At 33.1% G+C, this 17156-nt stretch overlaps 1 protein-coding gene and 1 long non-coding RNA gene across 4 annotated transcripts; one reads left to right on the forward strand and one right to left on the reverse strand.

Annotated features, from left to right (window-relative positions):
- Positions 1 to 463: 463 nt before the first annotated feature.
- LOC140449590 (uncharacterized) lies at positions 464 to 16368 on the reverse strand. 2 transcript variants are annotated; one of them, XM_072542809.1, is made up of 3 exons: positions 15846 to 16368; positions 5710 to 5947; positions 464 to 1846 (listed from the first exon to the last, which is right to left on the reverse strand). In XM_072542809.1, the coding sequence occupies exon 3, from the start codon at positions 1764 to 1766 to the stop codon at positions 1056 to 1058; it is 711 nt and encodes a 236-aa protein (XP_072398910.1). In that variant the 5' UTR covers positions 1767 to 1846; positions 5710 to 5947; positions 15846 to 16368; the 3' UTR covers positions 464 to 1055. The 2 variants fall into 2 exon arrangements, with proteins under 2 accessions (XP_072398910.1, XP_072398909.1); XM_072542808.1 differs by lacking the exon at positions 5710 to 5947.
- LOC140450308 (uncharacterized) lies at positions 9427 to 12924 on the forward strand. Of its 2 annotated transcripts, none has more exons than XR_011952003.1 (3): positions 9427 to 9491; positions 9549 to 9977; positions 12909 to 12924. It is a non-coding gene; the product is annotated as an uncharacterized lncRNA (long non-coding RNA). The 2 variants fall into 2 exon arrangements; XR_011952002.1 differs by lacking the exon at positions 12909 to 12924 and adding an exon at positions 11605 to 11721.
- Positions 16369 to 17156: the final 788 nt, after the last annotated feature.

Here is a 17156-nt window from a genome sequence, read left to right on the forward strand (position 1 = left end):
TCTAGAACCTCGTCTAATGCTCTTCTGAATATAGATTCCGAATACAGATTAAATAATAGTGGTGATAAGATGAAACCTTGTCGCACTTCTCGTCGGATTCGTATATCTTCGGATGTTGTAGGCTTTATTTTAATTGTTGCCGTTTAGTGCCAATATAATTCTCAGATAATTCGCAAGTCTTGTTTGTCAGTTCCAGTTGTTTCCAGAATGTCTATCATCTTTTGATGGTTAACGCAGTCAAATTCTTTTCGATAAATCTACATTCATGTCTCTGCATCGTTGTGTTAAAACATTTACGGCAAACAGAGCTTCTCATGTTCCCAATCCATTTCGAAATCCGAATTGAGTATCACTCATCTGAAATTCAAACTTCTTGTAAAGGTAGTTGCCATTAAGTGAATCTACTTTACCATCCTATAAAATTATCAGCAACCATGTGATTTGTTACCAATTAAATAAAATTTAAATGCTTTTTACTCATTTATTTAGTAGCTTTAAACATGATCAAAATTTACCTTCTCACGTTTTTCATAATTAAAGTGGTTATACTTATTTTAGCTAGCAGCACCAAGGATGGAATATTTATTCCGAAAACGTACTGCGATTTAGCTCGAAAGGGTTCTTTTAAATAAATATATCTTTTATACAGGGTTTTTATAAAAAAAAATTAATAATCCTAGTTTACTCTGTGTCTAAAATTAAGATAGATGTTTTAAAATACAAAAAACTTCTGTTGAATTTCGATCAAATATGGATCTTATACTTTTCATTTTAGTCATCGTTTTCACCAGTGTCGCCACCCAAGTCACCGTCATCACCTCCAGTGCCGTCATCCTCGTCATCACCTCCAGTGCGGTCATTCCCGTCATCACCTCCAGTGCCTCCAGATTTAGCTCGAAAGGGTTCTTTTAAATAAATATATTTTTTATACAGGGGTTTTAATAAAAAAAATTAATAATCCTAGTTTACTCTGTGTCTAAAATTAAGATAGATGTTTTAAAATACAAAAAACTTCTGTTGAATTTCGATCAAATATGGATCTTATACTTTTCATTTTAGTCATCGTTTTCACCAGTGTCCAGTGTCCACTCTCCAGTGCCGTCATCCCCGTCATCACCTCCAGTGCCGTCATCCCCGTCATCACCTCCAGTGCCGTCATCCCCGTCATCACCTCCAGTGCCATCATCCCCATCATCGCCGCCTGAATCAACGGCACCATCACCTGAATCGAATCCCCCTCCGCTTGAATCAAATTCACCACCGCCTAAATCGAATCCACCACCGGTATCGTTTGTCGTATCTGTATTATCTCCCATAGAAAATGACATTGCCGCTGCAATAGCAGCAGATAAGTCAGCAGCTACCCCCGAGTCAACATGATCACTAAAACTTACAGTGTGCTGAACATTGTCATCAGAATATACTGGTTCATTTTTGTCGTCGACATGATAGACATGGTGAACATGTTCTTCAGAGAACATTGGTTGGTTTGTTTCAAAATTATTGAAATTGTAAGCGTTAGTAGTTGTTGTTTCTCTATAAGGGTCATTGATAAAACCAATCTCACTATCGTCATAATTATTACGATGATAATTATTATTAGTCCTATAGTATCTAACGTTGTTTCGTTTTCCAACTATCCGACGTGTCTGCTTCTGTCCTGTACTGACACCACATAAGTGGAAGCATACCTTTAAAAGAAAAAATGCTGCAGCTAGCATTAGCAATAAATATATTGCTTGGAACCATTCTGAAGAGTAGCCCATTATTCCTAGATTCCGCTGTCAATTTTAAACTTAATGTACATTTTTCCTATTTAGGTCTATCTCTCTCAGCAGATGGGTATCTAAAAAAGTAAAAGTATTTTTAAAACGGCTTCAAGAAAATAATTGAAAAATAATAACTCTAACGAATAGTTATACATGAATAAAAATGGTTTTTTGTTTGAAAACACTCTCAGAAAAAAAAGGAAGATAGAAAGTTTGCGCAATGAGAACTCCATTAAAAAGGTTCTTAAGACTGCTTTCTTTTTATATGTGTAAGTTAAATTATGTTTATAGGGGATTAAGTTACAATTGATTGTATCTGTAGAGTAGGGAGGGCCAGTCAAGTCCTACAGCACTTAGGCCATAATTGACCCATTGTGCATCCTCGCAAATAGATGTCCTTCTTCTTCTTCTAGTGCCGTCTAATAGTGCCGTTTAAAAATGTTTTTAATAAGTGTGACAATAAGCTGATTTATCTATAATCATTACAGTGTTTGGGTTTCTTGGTTTTTGGTAGAGGAACAAAGGTCGATAGCAGCCATTCTGTAGGTATCTCACCAGATTTGTATATGTTGTTAAAGAGTATAGTAATTGTACTTTAATTGTTTTCGTATATAAGTTTAATCAGCTCGATATGAACTTCATCTGGCCCAGGGCCTCTGCCAGATTTTGAGTTATTTATAGCATGTTGGACTTCAGATTTTAATATTATTGGAGCTTCCTCGTTATCAATTTGTGTTGGTTCCGTTCTTCTGTCCATGAAAAGATCTTCAATATATTTAGTCCATTCTTGTTTTATTTTAATTAGGTTATTAAAAGGTTTATTCTTTTTCTCAATTAATCGGTTAGATGTATTTGTTCGTGATTTTCCAGATAATTCGTTCAATTTTTTATGTAAATTATAATGATCAAGCTTTTTCTGCAATTCTTCCACTTCGATGCAGGTTTCCATCATCCACTTTTCCTTAACCTCTTTTATTTTGTTCTTTATTAATTTATGTTTTTCTCTGTACTTCTTTGGGTTTTTGTTTTTATATTTTCTTCTTTGTTCCATGATTTCCAGTATTTCTCGAGTCGTCCAAGGTTTTTGGCTATCTGTTTTCTTTTATAGAGTTTCTTTCTGTGTTTTTATAACAGAATCTTTGATTTGGCTCCACATAATATTCACATTCTCAGTGTTTTTCATTTCTGATGTTAATTTCTTCATTTCTTGATTGATACAAGTTGAAGCCTCAGCACGGATTTCATTTATCTTGAATAACTGAGTGAAGCCAATGAGCAACTCCATTACAGCCGTTGGTGTTATTTTCATGGCATCTGTTATATTTATGCCAGCCATCCATACATTTTTAATCCCTTATAAACATAATATTTAACTGAGAAATCTACTTTTCAAACACAGTTGATGTATTCATCGATTGATCAATTCACAATATGTAATTCTCAAGCAAAAGAGCAAAATTCTGTATTAATGAAGTAGGAATAGCAGAATGAATATGAATGAATATAAATGATTCATAATAAATAATGATTCTGGGTAAGTGAAGGAATATCTCCATCAAAAACAAAAGTATATTTAATAATGTACAAACTAGGGGGCGACAAAACTACTTATCTTAAGAAACAGTAGCAGAGTAGCTTTGCGGTTACCACAACCGACCCCAAGCACAGATAAAATGTGGAGGGTGATTAGCAAGGTAAGCAACTACCAATCGTAAAAACGAATACTGCTCAAAGATACAATGTACAGCCTCGGAACTGGATTGATACTATGAAGACGGCAATTCAAATTCAAAGACGTTTTTATTCAAATATTACCGGCACAGACATTATAGACGATGTAGATGGCTTCAGTGGTGCGCCAGATTTTGAAATGAAATCGTCAGAAATTTAAATATTGTTAATAATGTAGTGTTCTCTGTAGGCAATAAAGTATCTTTAAAGAGAATCTGATAATTTTATTTAGCATCAAAGAACCAATACTATTAATTTTCATATTAGTAAATTAATTTGTTAATAACTATGTTGCATTTACATTTTTAAAACCTATGTATGTTCTAAGTTTAAATTATTTTTGATCTGAACTGAATTTTCTATTACCATCAAGATTTTAACATCAATTTACTCAAGAATACGAATTTGGGGTTGGTTCCTTTCTACAAAACGGCGTCCGATTGATAATACAAGGAAAGCACAAGAGGTACAAGCACACAAGAGCACAAGCACAATCTTAACACTCTCCTTCTTCCTATTCTACTTCCTCCTCTACAAGAGGAGGAAGTAGAATAGGAAGAAGGAGAGTGTTAAGATTGAAAAATTTAAGGCACTGGTTTAGATGCATAGTTAAGATATGTAGTGATGATGATATCCAACCTCCGACTGGGAGACGGCACTTAAAAAAGAAGAAGTTATGAGGGAAGTCGTCTCATGGGTGGAGACCTTAGACCATTAAAGCTTATAGACACGCCGTATGCTATACCCCAGTTTCGAAGAGTGAAGCAAACATAAATTGCTTTGCGCAGCTATGCGTGACGTCAGTTTAAGGCAGAAAACGTTAAAAACTATAATAGAAGTAAAACAAAAAGAGAAATCAAACGATTTCTGCCTAGCGAAACCGAATTCAAATTTTTACCACTGTGTTTCCTAAAATTTGCGAAACAAACAGCTGGATAAATTACTCGGCAAGGGAATCTAAAATTGCATTTCACATGCCGTTCATCCTGGTCAAAATTCGTAGTGAATTCAGTTTCTTGTACTCCAAACGAAGTAAGTAATAAAACATAATGACGGTATTAGATTTTTGTTTTGATACAGGGCAGCGACAACCGCTGATACGTATTTCGACCTCTTTAGGTCTCGTCAGAACGGTATATAGCCACTGCTCTGAACCAAAACAAAAATCTCTCCCGTCCTAGATAATAGTTATCAAAATAACTATATACGGACGTAACTACGCCATCTAAAAACAAAAAGAGAAATCAAACGATTTCTGCCTAGCGAAACCGAATTCAAATTTTTACCACTGTGTTTCCTAAAATTTGCGAAACAAACAGCTGGATAAATTACTCGGCAAGGGAATCTAAAACAAAAATCTAATACCGTCATTATGTGTTATGATATAATAGAAGTGTTTACAGGTGTTTGTAAACTTTTTACAAGTTCCAATTTAATACTTTTCCAATACATTTTTTTTAATTATGGTATTATCTTGCAGTGCATTTAATTGTACACAACAACACAAAAAGGGGACAGATATATCGTCCCTATCGATTCCTCGTGCCACTCTGACATATAAGATTAAAGGAATTACGCCACGATGTAGAAGAATGGGACCAATTGTAGTCCAATGGATATTTTCGATGGCTAAAGCCAGATTTCCTGTTGGAAAAGAATCTAATCATACAGTTAAAACGTAAAAATCCATTCACAAACAATAGGCCCGGAAGGAGATGGTGTGAAAGCTTTCTAAAACGACATAAAGAAGTAGCGAAGGGAAAAGCTCAAAATCCTACTGTAAGCAGATCTTCAGTAACAAAAGAAAATAACCAAACATGGTTTAAAGAAGTACGCGAATACTTAGATAAAAATGAACATAGGTCCATTCTAGAGGATCCTTCCAGAATTTTTAATAGTGATGAATCTGCATTTTTCTTAAACCCGAAAGGAGGGAAAGTCCGAAAAGGAGAAAAAGCTGTGTACCAGCAAGTTAACAGTGAGTAGAAGGAATGTCTCACCGTCTTGGTTACCGGTAACGCAGCTGGTCAGGTACCACTGCCTATGGTAATGTTTGGGTACGACAGGATTCCGAAGGAAATTGCTATGAGTATTCCCCCCAACTGGGGAATAGGAAAATCGGATTCTGGATGGATGTCTGGTGAAACTTTTTTTGAGTTTATAGCGAATATTTTTCATCCCTGGCTAGTGGGCAACAACATCAAGTTACCTGTTATACTTTTTATTGACGGACATGCTTCACATCTCACGTTGCATACTAGTAGGTTTTGTGCAGATAACGGTATAATTCTTAAGGCCCTTTTTCCAAACGCAACCCATTTGATACAGCCATCCTCCGGAGATTACCATACCAGGTGAGATAAAATCAAAGAGTAAACTCTCTGATGATACTTCAAGTCGAGCTTCAAAAAATATTGATTGGAAATGTTTGGAAAAATATATTCAACCTGAAAAACTTTCATAGTTTAGAAGAAATAAAGAAAATGTGTCAATTTTTTGTCTTTATAAAACCATCGCGTATGATTATCAACTAAAATGTGCTACATTACAAAACAAGAAAACGGAAGAGGAGAGAGAAGAAACAGAACAAGATAATGACTGTAAGAGTAAAGAAAATAATAAACAGAAAAAACAACTAGAATCTAACAACAAATAGAAATCCCCAACAATTCTGAAGATCAAATATATGACGTAACCACCACATCAGATGTACATATGACACCTGTCAAAAAATTACAGACACAAGCGCGGATCCCTTCAACTTCACACGATAGTATTCCAAATACTAATGTGATTCAGTCAACGCTTTACTTTCAAGGTCCCTCCAGTTCACGTGACATTAATCCTCCTAGTACTTCAGAAATTGAGAACCGGTCAGTAACGACGCAAGTCCCTTCACCAAATGTCTCAAATGTTATAATACCTTCTTCGTTTAAAAGAGTTCTCTAGTGGCCTGAGCCAAAACTACCAAAAGAAAATAACAGAAGAGGGAAAAAATACCATAAGTGGCCTAATCCAGACAGTGGCAGGAGTATCATGAGAAAAAGGAAAAAGCTACAGTATAACATGAAGAAAACAAGCAAAAAAGAGCCAGAGAAAGGCTCGCTAAAAAAGAAGAACGTGAACTAATAAAAAGAAACAAAATAGAACAAAAGAAAAGCACAAAAAGAAAAACAAAAACAACATACGATATTTCCTCTGATTCAGAGTCTAATGAGGAATGGGTTGAATCAGGTGGCAACATATATGATATTAGCGATATAAGTTTTAATTTGAGAAACGCAGTGGATAATTCTGAAAAAACCAAAGGTACTTATAAAGAAGGCGACTATGTATTAGTTGAGTTTCCAGGAGAAAAAAGAGTTCATAAATTCGTCTGTGCAATTCAGGAAGTGACAAAGGGAATAAAAATAGATGGAGAATATCTAAACAACTTACGTTTCGCCGATGATATACTTATAATAGCTGAAGATCTAGGTATGGCAAGAGAGATGGTACAGGAACTCGTTTTGGCTACAGAAAGTGTAGGTTTAAATATAAATATCTCGAAAACAAAAATCATGACCAATTTGGTACCCAACCAGAACATCAGTATTGGTGGGAAAGAAATAGAACTCGTAGATAGATATAAATACCTGGGACATGAAATTATGATTGGCAAGGATAACCAGACTCATGAACTGAAGAGAAGAATCGGCCTTGGGTGGGCAGCATTTGGAAAACTGAGAGAAACTTTTAAAAGTGAGCTGCCCACATGCCTAAAGAGAAAGGTATTTGATCAGTGCGTCCTCCCAGTCTTGACGTACGGAGCAGAAACACTTACCTTAACAAAAGCAGCAGCTACCAAACTGAGAGTCACGCAGAGAAGAATGGAGCGGTCCATGTTAGGAATAACTCTGCGAGACAGAATAACCAACGAAGACATCAGGAGAAGAACCGGAGTGACTGACATCATCGAGAAGATAGCCAGACTAAAATGGAGATGTGCAGGACACATAGCCAGAATGACAGATGGGCGATGGACAAAGAGGTTATTGGAATGGAGGCCAAGGGAAGACAAGAGAAGCGTCGGTCGACCACCTACAAGATGGACTGACGATTTAAGAAGACTCAATAAAAACTGGATGAGATCGGCGCAAGATAGACGGGGTTGGAAACATGAGAAAGAGGACTATGTTCAGCAGTGGACTCTTGAGGCTGGATGATGATTCAGGAAGTTATTTCAAAAACTGAAGTTGAAGTTGTAACGATGATTTGCTGTAAATTGAAAAAAAAAGCGTGCTTCAAACTAAATTCAGATGATGTAAGTGTCATTGATTTTAAACAAATAAGAGCAAAGCTTGATTTCACAAATATGACAGCAGCAGGTGATCGACTAAAATATGAATTTAGCACGCCATTAGAGATGTTAGTGGATAAAAATGTTTCAGTGTCAACTACTAGATCATTATTGTGACAAGCACTGGTGACAACAACTTTTTTTAATGTCAACTACAGGGACATTTGCAGTCCCAAATTTTGTTTATTTTTCTGAATAATTTTGATGTTTTCATTAACCTAATTATTAACACATTATTTTAGAAGCATCATATTACCTAAGTTTTATTAAAGTTTTTGTTCTTTCAAATAAATGCGTCGTTTATATCCAAAATTGGTATTTTTTATTCTTAAGGTGTCAAATACTGGTACATTTACCGTAATTCAGTCTTTAATGAATAGAAAGAACATATGTTTGATCATGATTTTCAAACTAACCATTTATTTAATCTGATAAAGAGAATTTGTTTTCATTATTGCAATATAAGGTTGTACCATGAAGGTGAGACACTAATCAAATGCAAATAGACTTAGAGGTAAGCTAACAAAAATTATTTTATTTACAAAATTTACAAAATTACTTTAATTCAAAAAAATTTATTAATTCCTTTGCTAAATGATTTATCTTCCATATCTTTTACAAAACATTGCAGTTTTATTAAAATTCATTTAAAATTAGGTAATATTATTAGGGCTTCTCTAAAAATCCAATCCAATGTTAAGAGTTCTTGCCAAAGTGTGGCGTCACTTGCGCAGAAGGTGTTTGCTTCAACGATTTGGTACAAGCTACAAGGCGTGTCTATGATTTTTAATGGTCTAAGGTGGAGACAGTGAAAAAACTGAGCGGAAGGTTTTTAACTTTGAACAACTCCCTAATTCCACGACAATCCAATTCAATTCATAAGGAAGGGAAAGATTATTTGACGAAGAATATTAAAGAGACGATTAATAGGTTAACACTAGCACTAACCATCAGACTACACTATAAACGGCCACCTACGTTTGCTGTGATTGGTCACAGCATAACGGATGTCTATGCTGTGGATTGGTCGGCATCTTCATCTGATTTTGAATTTTTCAGGTTATGTATCTCTCTGTTTGGCGCTTAAACATCTATGATTAGGCGGTTTTATACCAATTTGCCAATAAGCAAGCACACATAAAATTTTAATTTAAATTTTTGTCATTTATTTTTAAAAATCTGTTCGTTAGAACACCATATTTAATTACCTAAGACTTTGTTTTAGCAAGCAATTATGGATTCTGTCTATCCATCTACTTCAACAAGCCCTATTCCATCTACTTCAACAAGCTGTGAAATTAACTCAGGAGCCTGCCATCTTTGCAGCAAAGTATTTAAAAATGTGGAATTACGAAATCGTCATATCAAAAGAATACATAAAATAGATGTGTCGATTAAGAAAATTAATCACATTATTTGTCCCTTATGTGAACAAGAAACTAATTTAAAAAGCCATGAGAACTTACGAACACATTTAAAGGAGAACCACCAGGTGAGTATTGAACTAATAACTTTTGAATTTTCTAGTTTACAAGAATATGAGACATGGAAAGACATGCAGAAATTTTAGACAAGTTATGCTAAACAGTGAGCAGTTCGTGAAAAGGAGTATAAGATAGTATATTATCATTGTAACAGAAGTAACTTGAATGGTAGGTCCAGTACTTTGTTACTTCAAATAATTGAAACTTATACTAATCTATATTTAGGATATAAGCCCAACTATAAAATTAGGACGGAGAAATCTGGTGGATCAATTAAAATTAAAGGAGTGTGTCCCTCCAGGCTGATTTGCAAACTGAGAGATCAAGGACAAGTTTCAGTCAGTTATTGGAAAACACATGTTGGACATAAAGAGGAATTAAGAACCATGCATCTGTCAAAAGCAGAAGAAAAAATGATTGTAGAGAAGTTAACATCTGGGGTGCCATTTAGCAGAATTTTAGAAGATTCAAGAAAATTGGAAACACCAAAACTAGAATGACTTGCCCTATTAACAAGTAAAGATCTCTCAAATTTATCCAGGAAGTATAATACATATAAGAAACGAGATGAAAATGATATGGTAGCAACGGCTTTAAAGGTTTAGGAATGGAATGATAACAACAAGAATTACGCTTTCTTATTCAAGAAGGAAGGTAAAGACCAATCATTTTTTTTATGCCTACTACAATTATAATTAATCCTATTCCAATTTGACTTGTGTGAATTGTTATCACGTGACTCATGTAACAAACCTTACTCTTAGCAGACTCAACAACATTCATCCCTTTTTATGAAATATTCAATATACATTTTTAAGTAATATATCTCCTAAGATTGTAGTTATTGGTTTTTTTACATTAAAGCTAATTTTGTAATGAAGGTGCTGATTTATGGGGCAAACTTAATAGTTTTTTATTTTACTAGACAACCCTTTTTGGGTCTTAGTCTGTTTAACATTACTTGTCCATTCTGATCTATCTCACACTTTGCTCTTCCAGTTTTTGATTTTTAAAATTTTCATGTCTTGCTTTATTTGTTCCTTATATCTAATCTTCCTTTAGTTTTATTTCCAACTGGAATTATTTGTTTATTTTGGAAGGGATTACATCTTCTTTTATCTGTGCTACACTTTCTTTATACTGAAATTGTCCTATTTGTATGAATGTTATGATATCCATATCCTGGTATTCCCTTTATAGTTAAAATGTATATCTTCTTATCCACATACAATTTTCTGTTACTAGTTTATATATGTGGCTCAAGATTTATCTTTCAGAATTAGCCTATTGGCTTTATTCACTTTTAGTAAGTGTGCATGTTTCAGATACATATGTGAATAACTTATTAAGGTTTTATATAATTGGCACTTAGTTTTTTCTTGTATTATTACCTGACTGTTGTTGTTTAATTAAGCCATGGTAACTCTTATTGGCTATGGATATTCTTCTACATAATTATTTGTTAACACTAGTATTACATATAACTAGTTATCTTATATAAGTTTGTTACACTTCAGTACTATACTCTTATATAGTTAGGTGTTATCACTGAGTACCTGCTGTTTTGCTGCTACATGTATTTTATTTTAGCTTGATTGGTTTTCAGCTTACTTGTCTGTTACTGATAGTTTGTTCTATCTGATTAAGTTCCTCTATAATATTTTATATTGTTATTACTATTATGTTAACATCATTTTTGCAAAAGCTAGTTGTTTGCATACTTATTGATTATCATTTCTCATGAATTTACTCTTTCTATCTTCTTAAGTATCTTTTGCTTCTACTTATCTCTTCCCACATTGTTGCTGCTTCCCTTTACATGCTGTTTTTTCTTTCAGTTATTAATTTATATTCTTAGTCAAACCATTAACTTCTTTGTTTTTTCTGCGTGCCTATTACTTCTTTGGATGCATACCTTATGGCATTTTACAGGTTCCCCATTCCTCATTTATGTTTTCATGCCTTACTTTATTTTATAGTCTGTTGTTGAAGGTTCTTTTGTATTCTTTATTTTTGTTTTCATTTTAGAGCCCTTCTATATGCTACCTTTTCCACAAATCACATGTTTTAACACATCATGGGCTCTGTACTATACTAGGAGACTCAAATTGTTGGGGTTTTAAGTTATCTTTTTTAAATAAGAACTCAACTCAACTCAAAAAATAGGACGAATATTAAAATATACAATAAAATTTCAGTCTCTTACCATTAATTTATCTTTAATTATCTCTAAACTATAAATTTTCGGTAAACTATAATTTTGGGGTTTTATTTTTATTAGGAGAACAACATGATGTACTTAAAAAAGAAGATTTTGCCTTAGGATTTATGAATTCTGTAATGGAAGATAAATTAAGAGAATTCCCTAGCATAATTTGTATGGATGGTACACACGGCATAAACAAGAGGGGAATGGATTTAACAGTGGTGCTTATTAAAGATGACAGGAATACAGGATTTCCAGTTGCATTCTTACTGTCAAACAGATTGGACCAACTAGTTCAAGAGGTTTTTTAGGTATGTATTATATGAGTAGTGGCAATTTATGATTAGCAAGTAAAAATAATTTTCAAAAACTTTTAGGTGTCCTCAAGAACAGAATGCAGACCGGAATTCATGCGGAACATTTTATGAGTGACGATGATGGAAAATATTATAATGCATGGGTGAAGATTATGGGCAACCAACCAAAAAGGCTTTTATGTACCTGGCACGTCGTGAGAAATTGGAATATTCAAGGGAAGAAGAAAATAATGGATCCAATTTTGAAGAAACAGATGAAAACTGAGATGAAAAGAATTATTAATGAAACAGATGAAGATCGATTTATGGAGTTATGTAATAAATATATAATCAAATTGTAAGAGGCAAATGAGATAGATTTTTTTAATTATCTGGCACGGTAACTAATATATGAAATCATACATTTTAAGTCATCCTTAAGTATATTTTTTTTGTAGGTATTACTTTCAGAATGAAGTAAGAATCAAAATGTGGGCCCATTGTTACAGAAGAAATTCAGGAATAAATACAAACATGGCGATAAAATCTTTCAACAACCTACTGAAGACCAACCACCTTAGGAGAAATGCTGGAGTATCAATCGAGAAGTTGTTGGACACAATCGACGATCTAGTGGACATCAAAATGTGGAAGAGGATTATAGACATTGAAAGACCAAATGCGAACAATTATCAAGACAGGGTTATATCAAAAGCACACAAATTGGCAGAAACGATGAAAAACAAAGTGAAGGTTAAGAGAAATGTGAAGGTATATAGTCAATTTCAGGTAAAGTCATTTAGAGATCCTAATAAATTATATAATGTAAATATAAGGCAAGTATGTGAAAATGAATGTAAGACATTGTATTGTAGAGTATGTAAAATTTGTATTCATCGCTACCAGTGTGAGTGTGCTGAATATGGGTGAGGAATACCTTGTGTAAGCATGTACACTTGGTGAGAATGCATGAGGAGCGTGAGGGAACTAACTCTGTTTTAGATGATGCTGCAAGGTGTTTGGCAGAAACATCAATAATTATCAAATCAAAGCATCAGGAGGAAATTAATGAGTTTGTCAGAGGGAAGGTAGAACAGACAAATGTGATCCAGGAAAACACCAAGCGATGTCTTCAAAAAGAAAACGTCAAAAATGTCATAGACAGCTTAGATGACTTAGATGATGAAATTTATACAGAAGCACATGACGATATTATGAGAATTGCTCAAAAAGCAAAGCGTAAGATGAAGGGAAAATATCAGGAAACCACTAAGGATATTACAAAGAAGCGAAAAATGGAAAAGCAGGAATATTTTCCTTCCAATAAAAAAAGAAACTGATTAAAAATTAAATTTGAACCATTCTTGTAGCTCACATGTATTTTGTGTTTTTGTATCTGTATTGAACTTTTATCATAGTTTTATAGGCTTATTTACTTGATAAGTAATATATGTAGTAAAATTTCATAAAAATATATGTATAAATGCTTAGTTTAGGCCTGAATTTTAAAGTAGTGTTAAGTAATGTATTTGTAGACTTTTATATTAGAATTTTATTTTTAAATCGGGATGTACTGGGCCCTAGGGGAGGTTTAGAGGGGTTTTCCTTCGCCATTACACCAATAACGGCCCCCCCCCCCCCTCCTTTGATTTCCCAGATTTTTAATAAAGAATAAAGACATTTTAAACATAGCTATTTAGTGTTTTATTTGGTTTGCAATAGTTATTTCCAGTAAACATCTGCTTCATTTTGTTGACAATGATAATTTTTCATAGCACTCAATTCACAAGATATCTTTTTATTATCCTACATTTGTGGTGAAATCTAACAGAATTTAGTGTAAGGTTATAAAAAATGAAAATGGATAAACGTCAATTTGGATTTATGCAAGGCAGGTCTACAACAGCAATTTTTGTTATAAGACAGCTAAGAGATAGACTTGCATAGTATTATTAATCTTGAGAAAGCACATGACGAAGTTATCAGAAACCTACTGTGGTAGAGATTAAGTAGGAAAGGAGTGCCGGCTGAATATGTAAGTGATGTATGAGCAAGTAACAACTATAATAGTGTTAAAACAACTATTATAGTGTTAGAACGACTGCAGGTGAAACTGCCAAATTTTGTGTGAAAATATGTCTCATGTGTGCTGGATTAGATAACTGAACCTCCTTGGTATTAGTAGAAAAGACTAGAGTAGTGGAGACAGGTCCTTGAAGAAAAAGGATTAAAATTAAGTAAACAAAATATTTAGAATATTCTTTTAAAGATGGTATTCCAAGTCCAGATAGAGTCATTAGCTTAGATAGACAAGAACTCCCAAAAGATGATAATTTTAGGATCGGTATTACCGTTTTATCTACAATATTTTAATTAAAGATAAACGAAAGAGGCAAATTGGGTGATGTGTGATAAAAAAGGTACCTACCAAGAAAACTAAAAGGTAAGTTGTATAGGACTGCCTTAAGACCGGCTATGATGTATGGTACTGAAAGTAGGACAGGAAAAAAGGGGATGAACAGAAATTGCATGTTTCTGAAAAACCATAATCTCATACAAAAAGCGGAGAGATACTTAGTAACTGGAAGGGAACAGAAAAGTTTAGAGGAAAATAATTAGAGAAGCCGATCCCACATAGATAAAGCTAAAGAGAATAATAATGTTAATGAATGTTCTAGAAATAAAAATAATAAGGGGAACATCTAAAACTTAATAAAAAAATTACCTAATCAAAAAAATTAAAACAATATCTAATATAAAAAGAATCACTAGCATATCAAAATAAAATACACACAATTCAGAATTTAATTTTACCTACATAAGACCAAAAGAAAAAAAAATTACATTTCTAATAAAACTATATAGCCAGCTTAATCCTAAAATGTGAATATCATCCACTTTGTACCAATACCACAGTATACGTCAATTGTCTTTTTAATAAACATGAAACCCGCCAATTTTTAAATTGGGACCCACCCACCAACCAATCACAGTAAACGTAGGTGGCCGTTTCTAGTGTAGTCTCTAACCATCTGTTAAGAGCAGTGATGCCACTCCTCACGAGAGATCTCACGAATTGAAGACAAATCTCACGATCTCACGATTGACGTCTCATATCTTACGTTTTTTAAAATGTTTAGACTGTTAGTAGATCTCAAGATGAATAATGGGTACCTAATAAAATGTATACGAGAAAGTCAGCATTTTTAAAGTGCTCTTAGATTGCCACCTTGAAATATTCATAAATCGACTGTATTTTTATAGAAAAGTGCTTGCACTACTCCAATTAATATACACAAAATAATATAAACAAAGCTTAAAAGGTTCTTTATTGCTTTGAAAGTGTTAATATCGGTCCATAACCAACTGATGTTTATGTATATTTTATCATTAAATATCAAGAATAGCCGGAATTTTGTATTAAAGGATCAACAGACCAAAATGATTTAAGCGTGTGTTTGAGATATGAAAACTATAAAGAATGTTTATAATCATTGCCTAATATTGAATCGATAAATCCATAGCTTGCAGTATATAGGTAGGTAGGTAATTTCCTAAAATTATATCTGATACTGGTAGTTCCCCTAAAATAGGCCCTTTTCTAGTACACTAATTTTTAAATATGTACTTATATATTAATTAATATATAACAATATAACGTATTTAAAATAGTTTTGTATAATTATATATTATTTAAATACTCCCATTTCCTTCAAAATTCAACTGTATCGAAATCTCACGATTTCTTTCTTCCGATATCACGATTTCTCTTCGACTTCATGTGGCATCACTGGTTAAGAGCAGCCGTCTGAAAAGTACACATTGCCTAATGATTGACAACCTTAGAAGCGAGGAGGAGAAGAAAAGCATGAAAAAAAATATAATACTAAGAAATCAAATATTAAAAGAAATCTGTAGAGAACGAGACCACTTAAAAAATAAATATTGAAATCCTGTTGAAATGTATGACTTACAATACTGTATGTATGAAATATAATATACTAAAAATATTTTTCTTACCTCTACTACAATTGAAACACAACACATTGTTTAATCCATTTTTAACACAATGAACGACCTCAATGTTGGTAATTAATAATGTGTAGTCATATGATATTCAATTTTGTTTCGTTTGTTTTAGTTTTAATTGATATAATTTGTAGACGTTTACTCAGTTAAGCACATAAATACAAAATTTATATGATGTAATTGCAACTACGGACAAAGTATAAGTCAAGGACGATTTTGCAATTTAATAATACACTTGCATTCCAACAAAACATATAAAAGCAGGAAAAAAGATATGAATTAAAGAGACAACAAGTGTTCTGGTATTAATACTGCTTTTATAAACAGAACTCGGATTTATAGACAACAAAAATTTAAGAAAAAGGTGCGCTTATAGGCAAATATTTTTATTACAAAAGCCACAAAACTTAACATAGACAATATAGATAAATAAATTATTATTTATTACACAAAGTGATTTAACTTATTAATATTAACACAAAATATGTTTACATTACATAACATAACATTGGTTATCGCGGTACGGTACGAGTACTGCTACTGGACGCGTTCAGGTCGTTCAGGATCAGTTCAGAATCCTCTTAGTAATCGGGTTGTACGCAAGCGTGGTTCATAATCAGTTCAGGGTTTATCAGAGATATGTAAGACAGGGGATATGACATACGGTGAAATAGATGGGATCGGTTCGCCATATTGGTGAGTATCTGACAGATTGTTGTTTGTGTCTAGTAGTTCTGTGCATAGAAATTTAATTTTAAAAATATTTTGAGCGGTTTTTACGTTTATTTAAAGTGAAACTATTATGACATCGTGTTCTTTTATTTTGTGTCCAAATAACACTCGTAATAATAAGAAAATCTCCACTGGAATATCTTTTCATAGGTTAGTATGAAATTGTAAACAGTGTACAGGGCGGTATTACTCCCGTTTTTAGTGATGCCGCGTGTAAAAAGAACATGTAATCTTTTTAATTTGGTTTATGTGGTTGTAGATTTCCTAAAGATGTTGAAAGGAGAAATGCCTGGATACAGTTCGTAAATAGTGTGGGAACTGGGATCCTTCAAAATTTAGTAAATTGGACATTATAATTATAATTACACCCGGACATTACACAGTATACAACTTCAATTGTACATTTCACTTGCTTTCATTTGCAAATAAATAAGTTTGTATAGGTGTGAACAAAGAGATGTCAACTAGAAGGTTCTTGATATTTTGTATAAAGTACTAGTTAATAATTAATCACATTTTTGTTTTGGCCATTCTTTAAATATGTACTATTTGACATTTTTTTTTGATGTA

The sequence above is a fragment of the Diabrotica undecimpunctata genome, chromosome 9, assembly GCF_040954645.1.
Source record: "Diabrotica undecimpunctata isolate CICGRU chromosome 9, icDiaUnde3, whole genome shotgun sequence".
NCBI classification, from domain to species: domain Eukaryota; kingdom Metazoa; phylum Arthropoda; class Insecta; order Coleoptera; family Chrysomelidae; genus Diabrotica; species Diabrotica undecimpunctata.

Excerpts from the sequence above, each read along its gene's own strand:
- LOC140449590 (XM_072542808.1), bottom strand. The coding sequence starts at position 1,766 with ATGGGCTACTCTTCAGAATGGTTCCAAGCAATATATTTATTGCTAATG.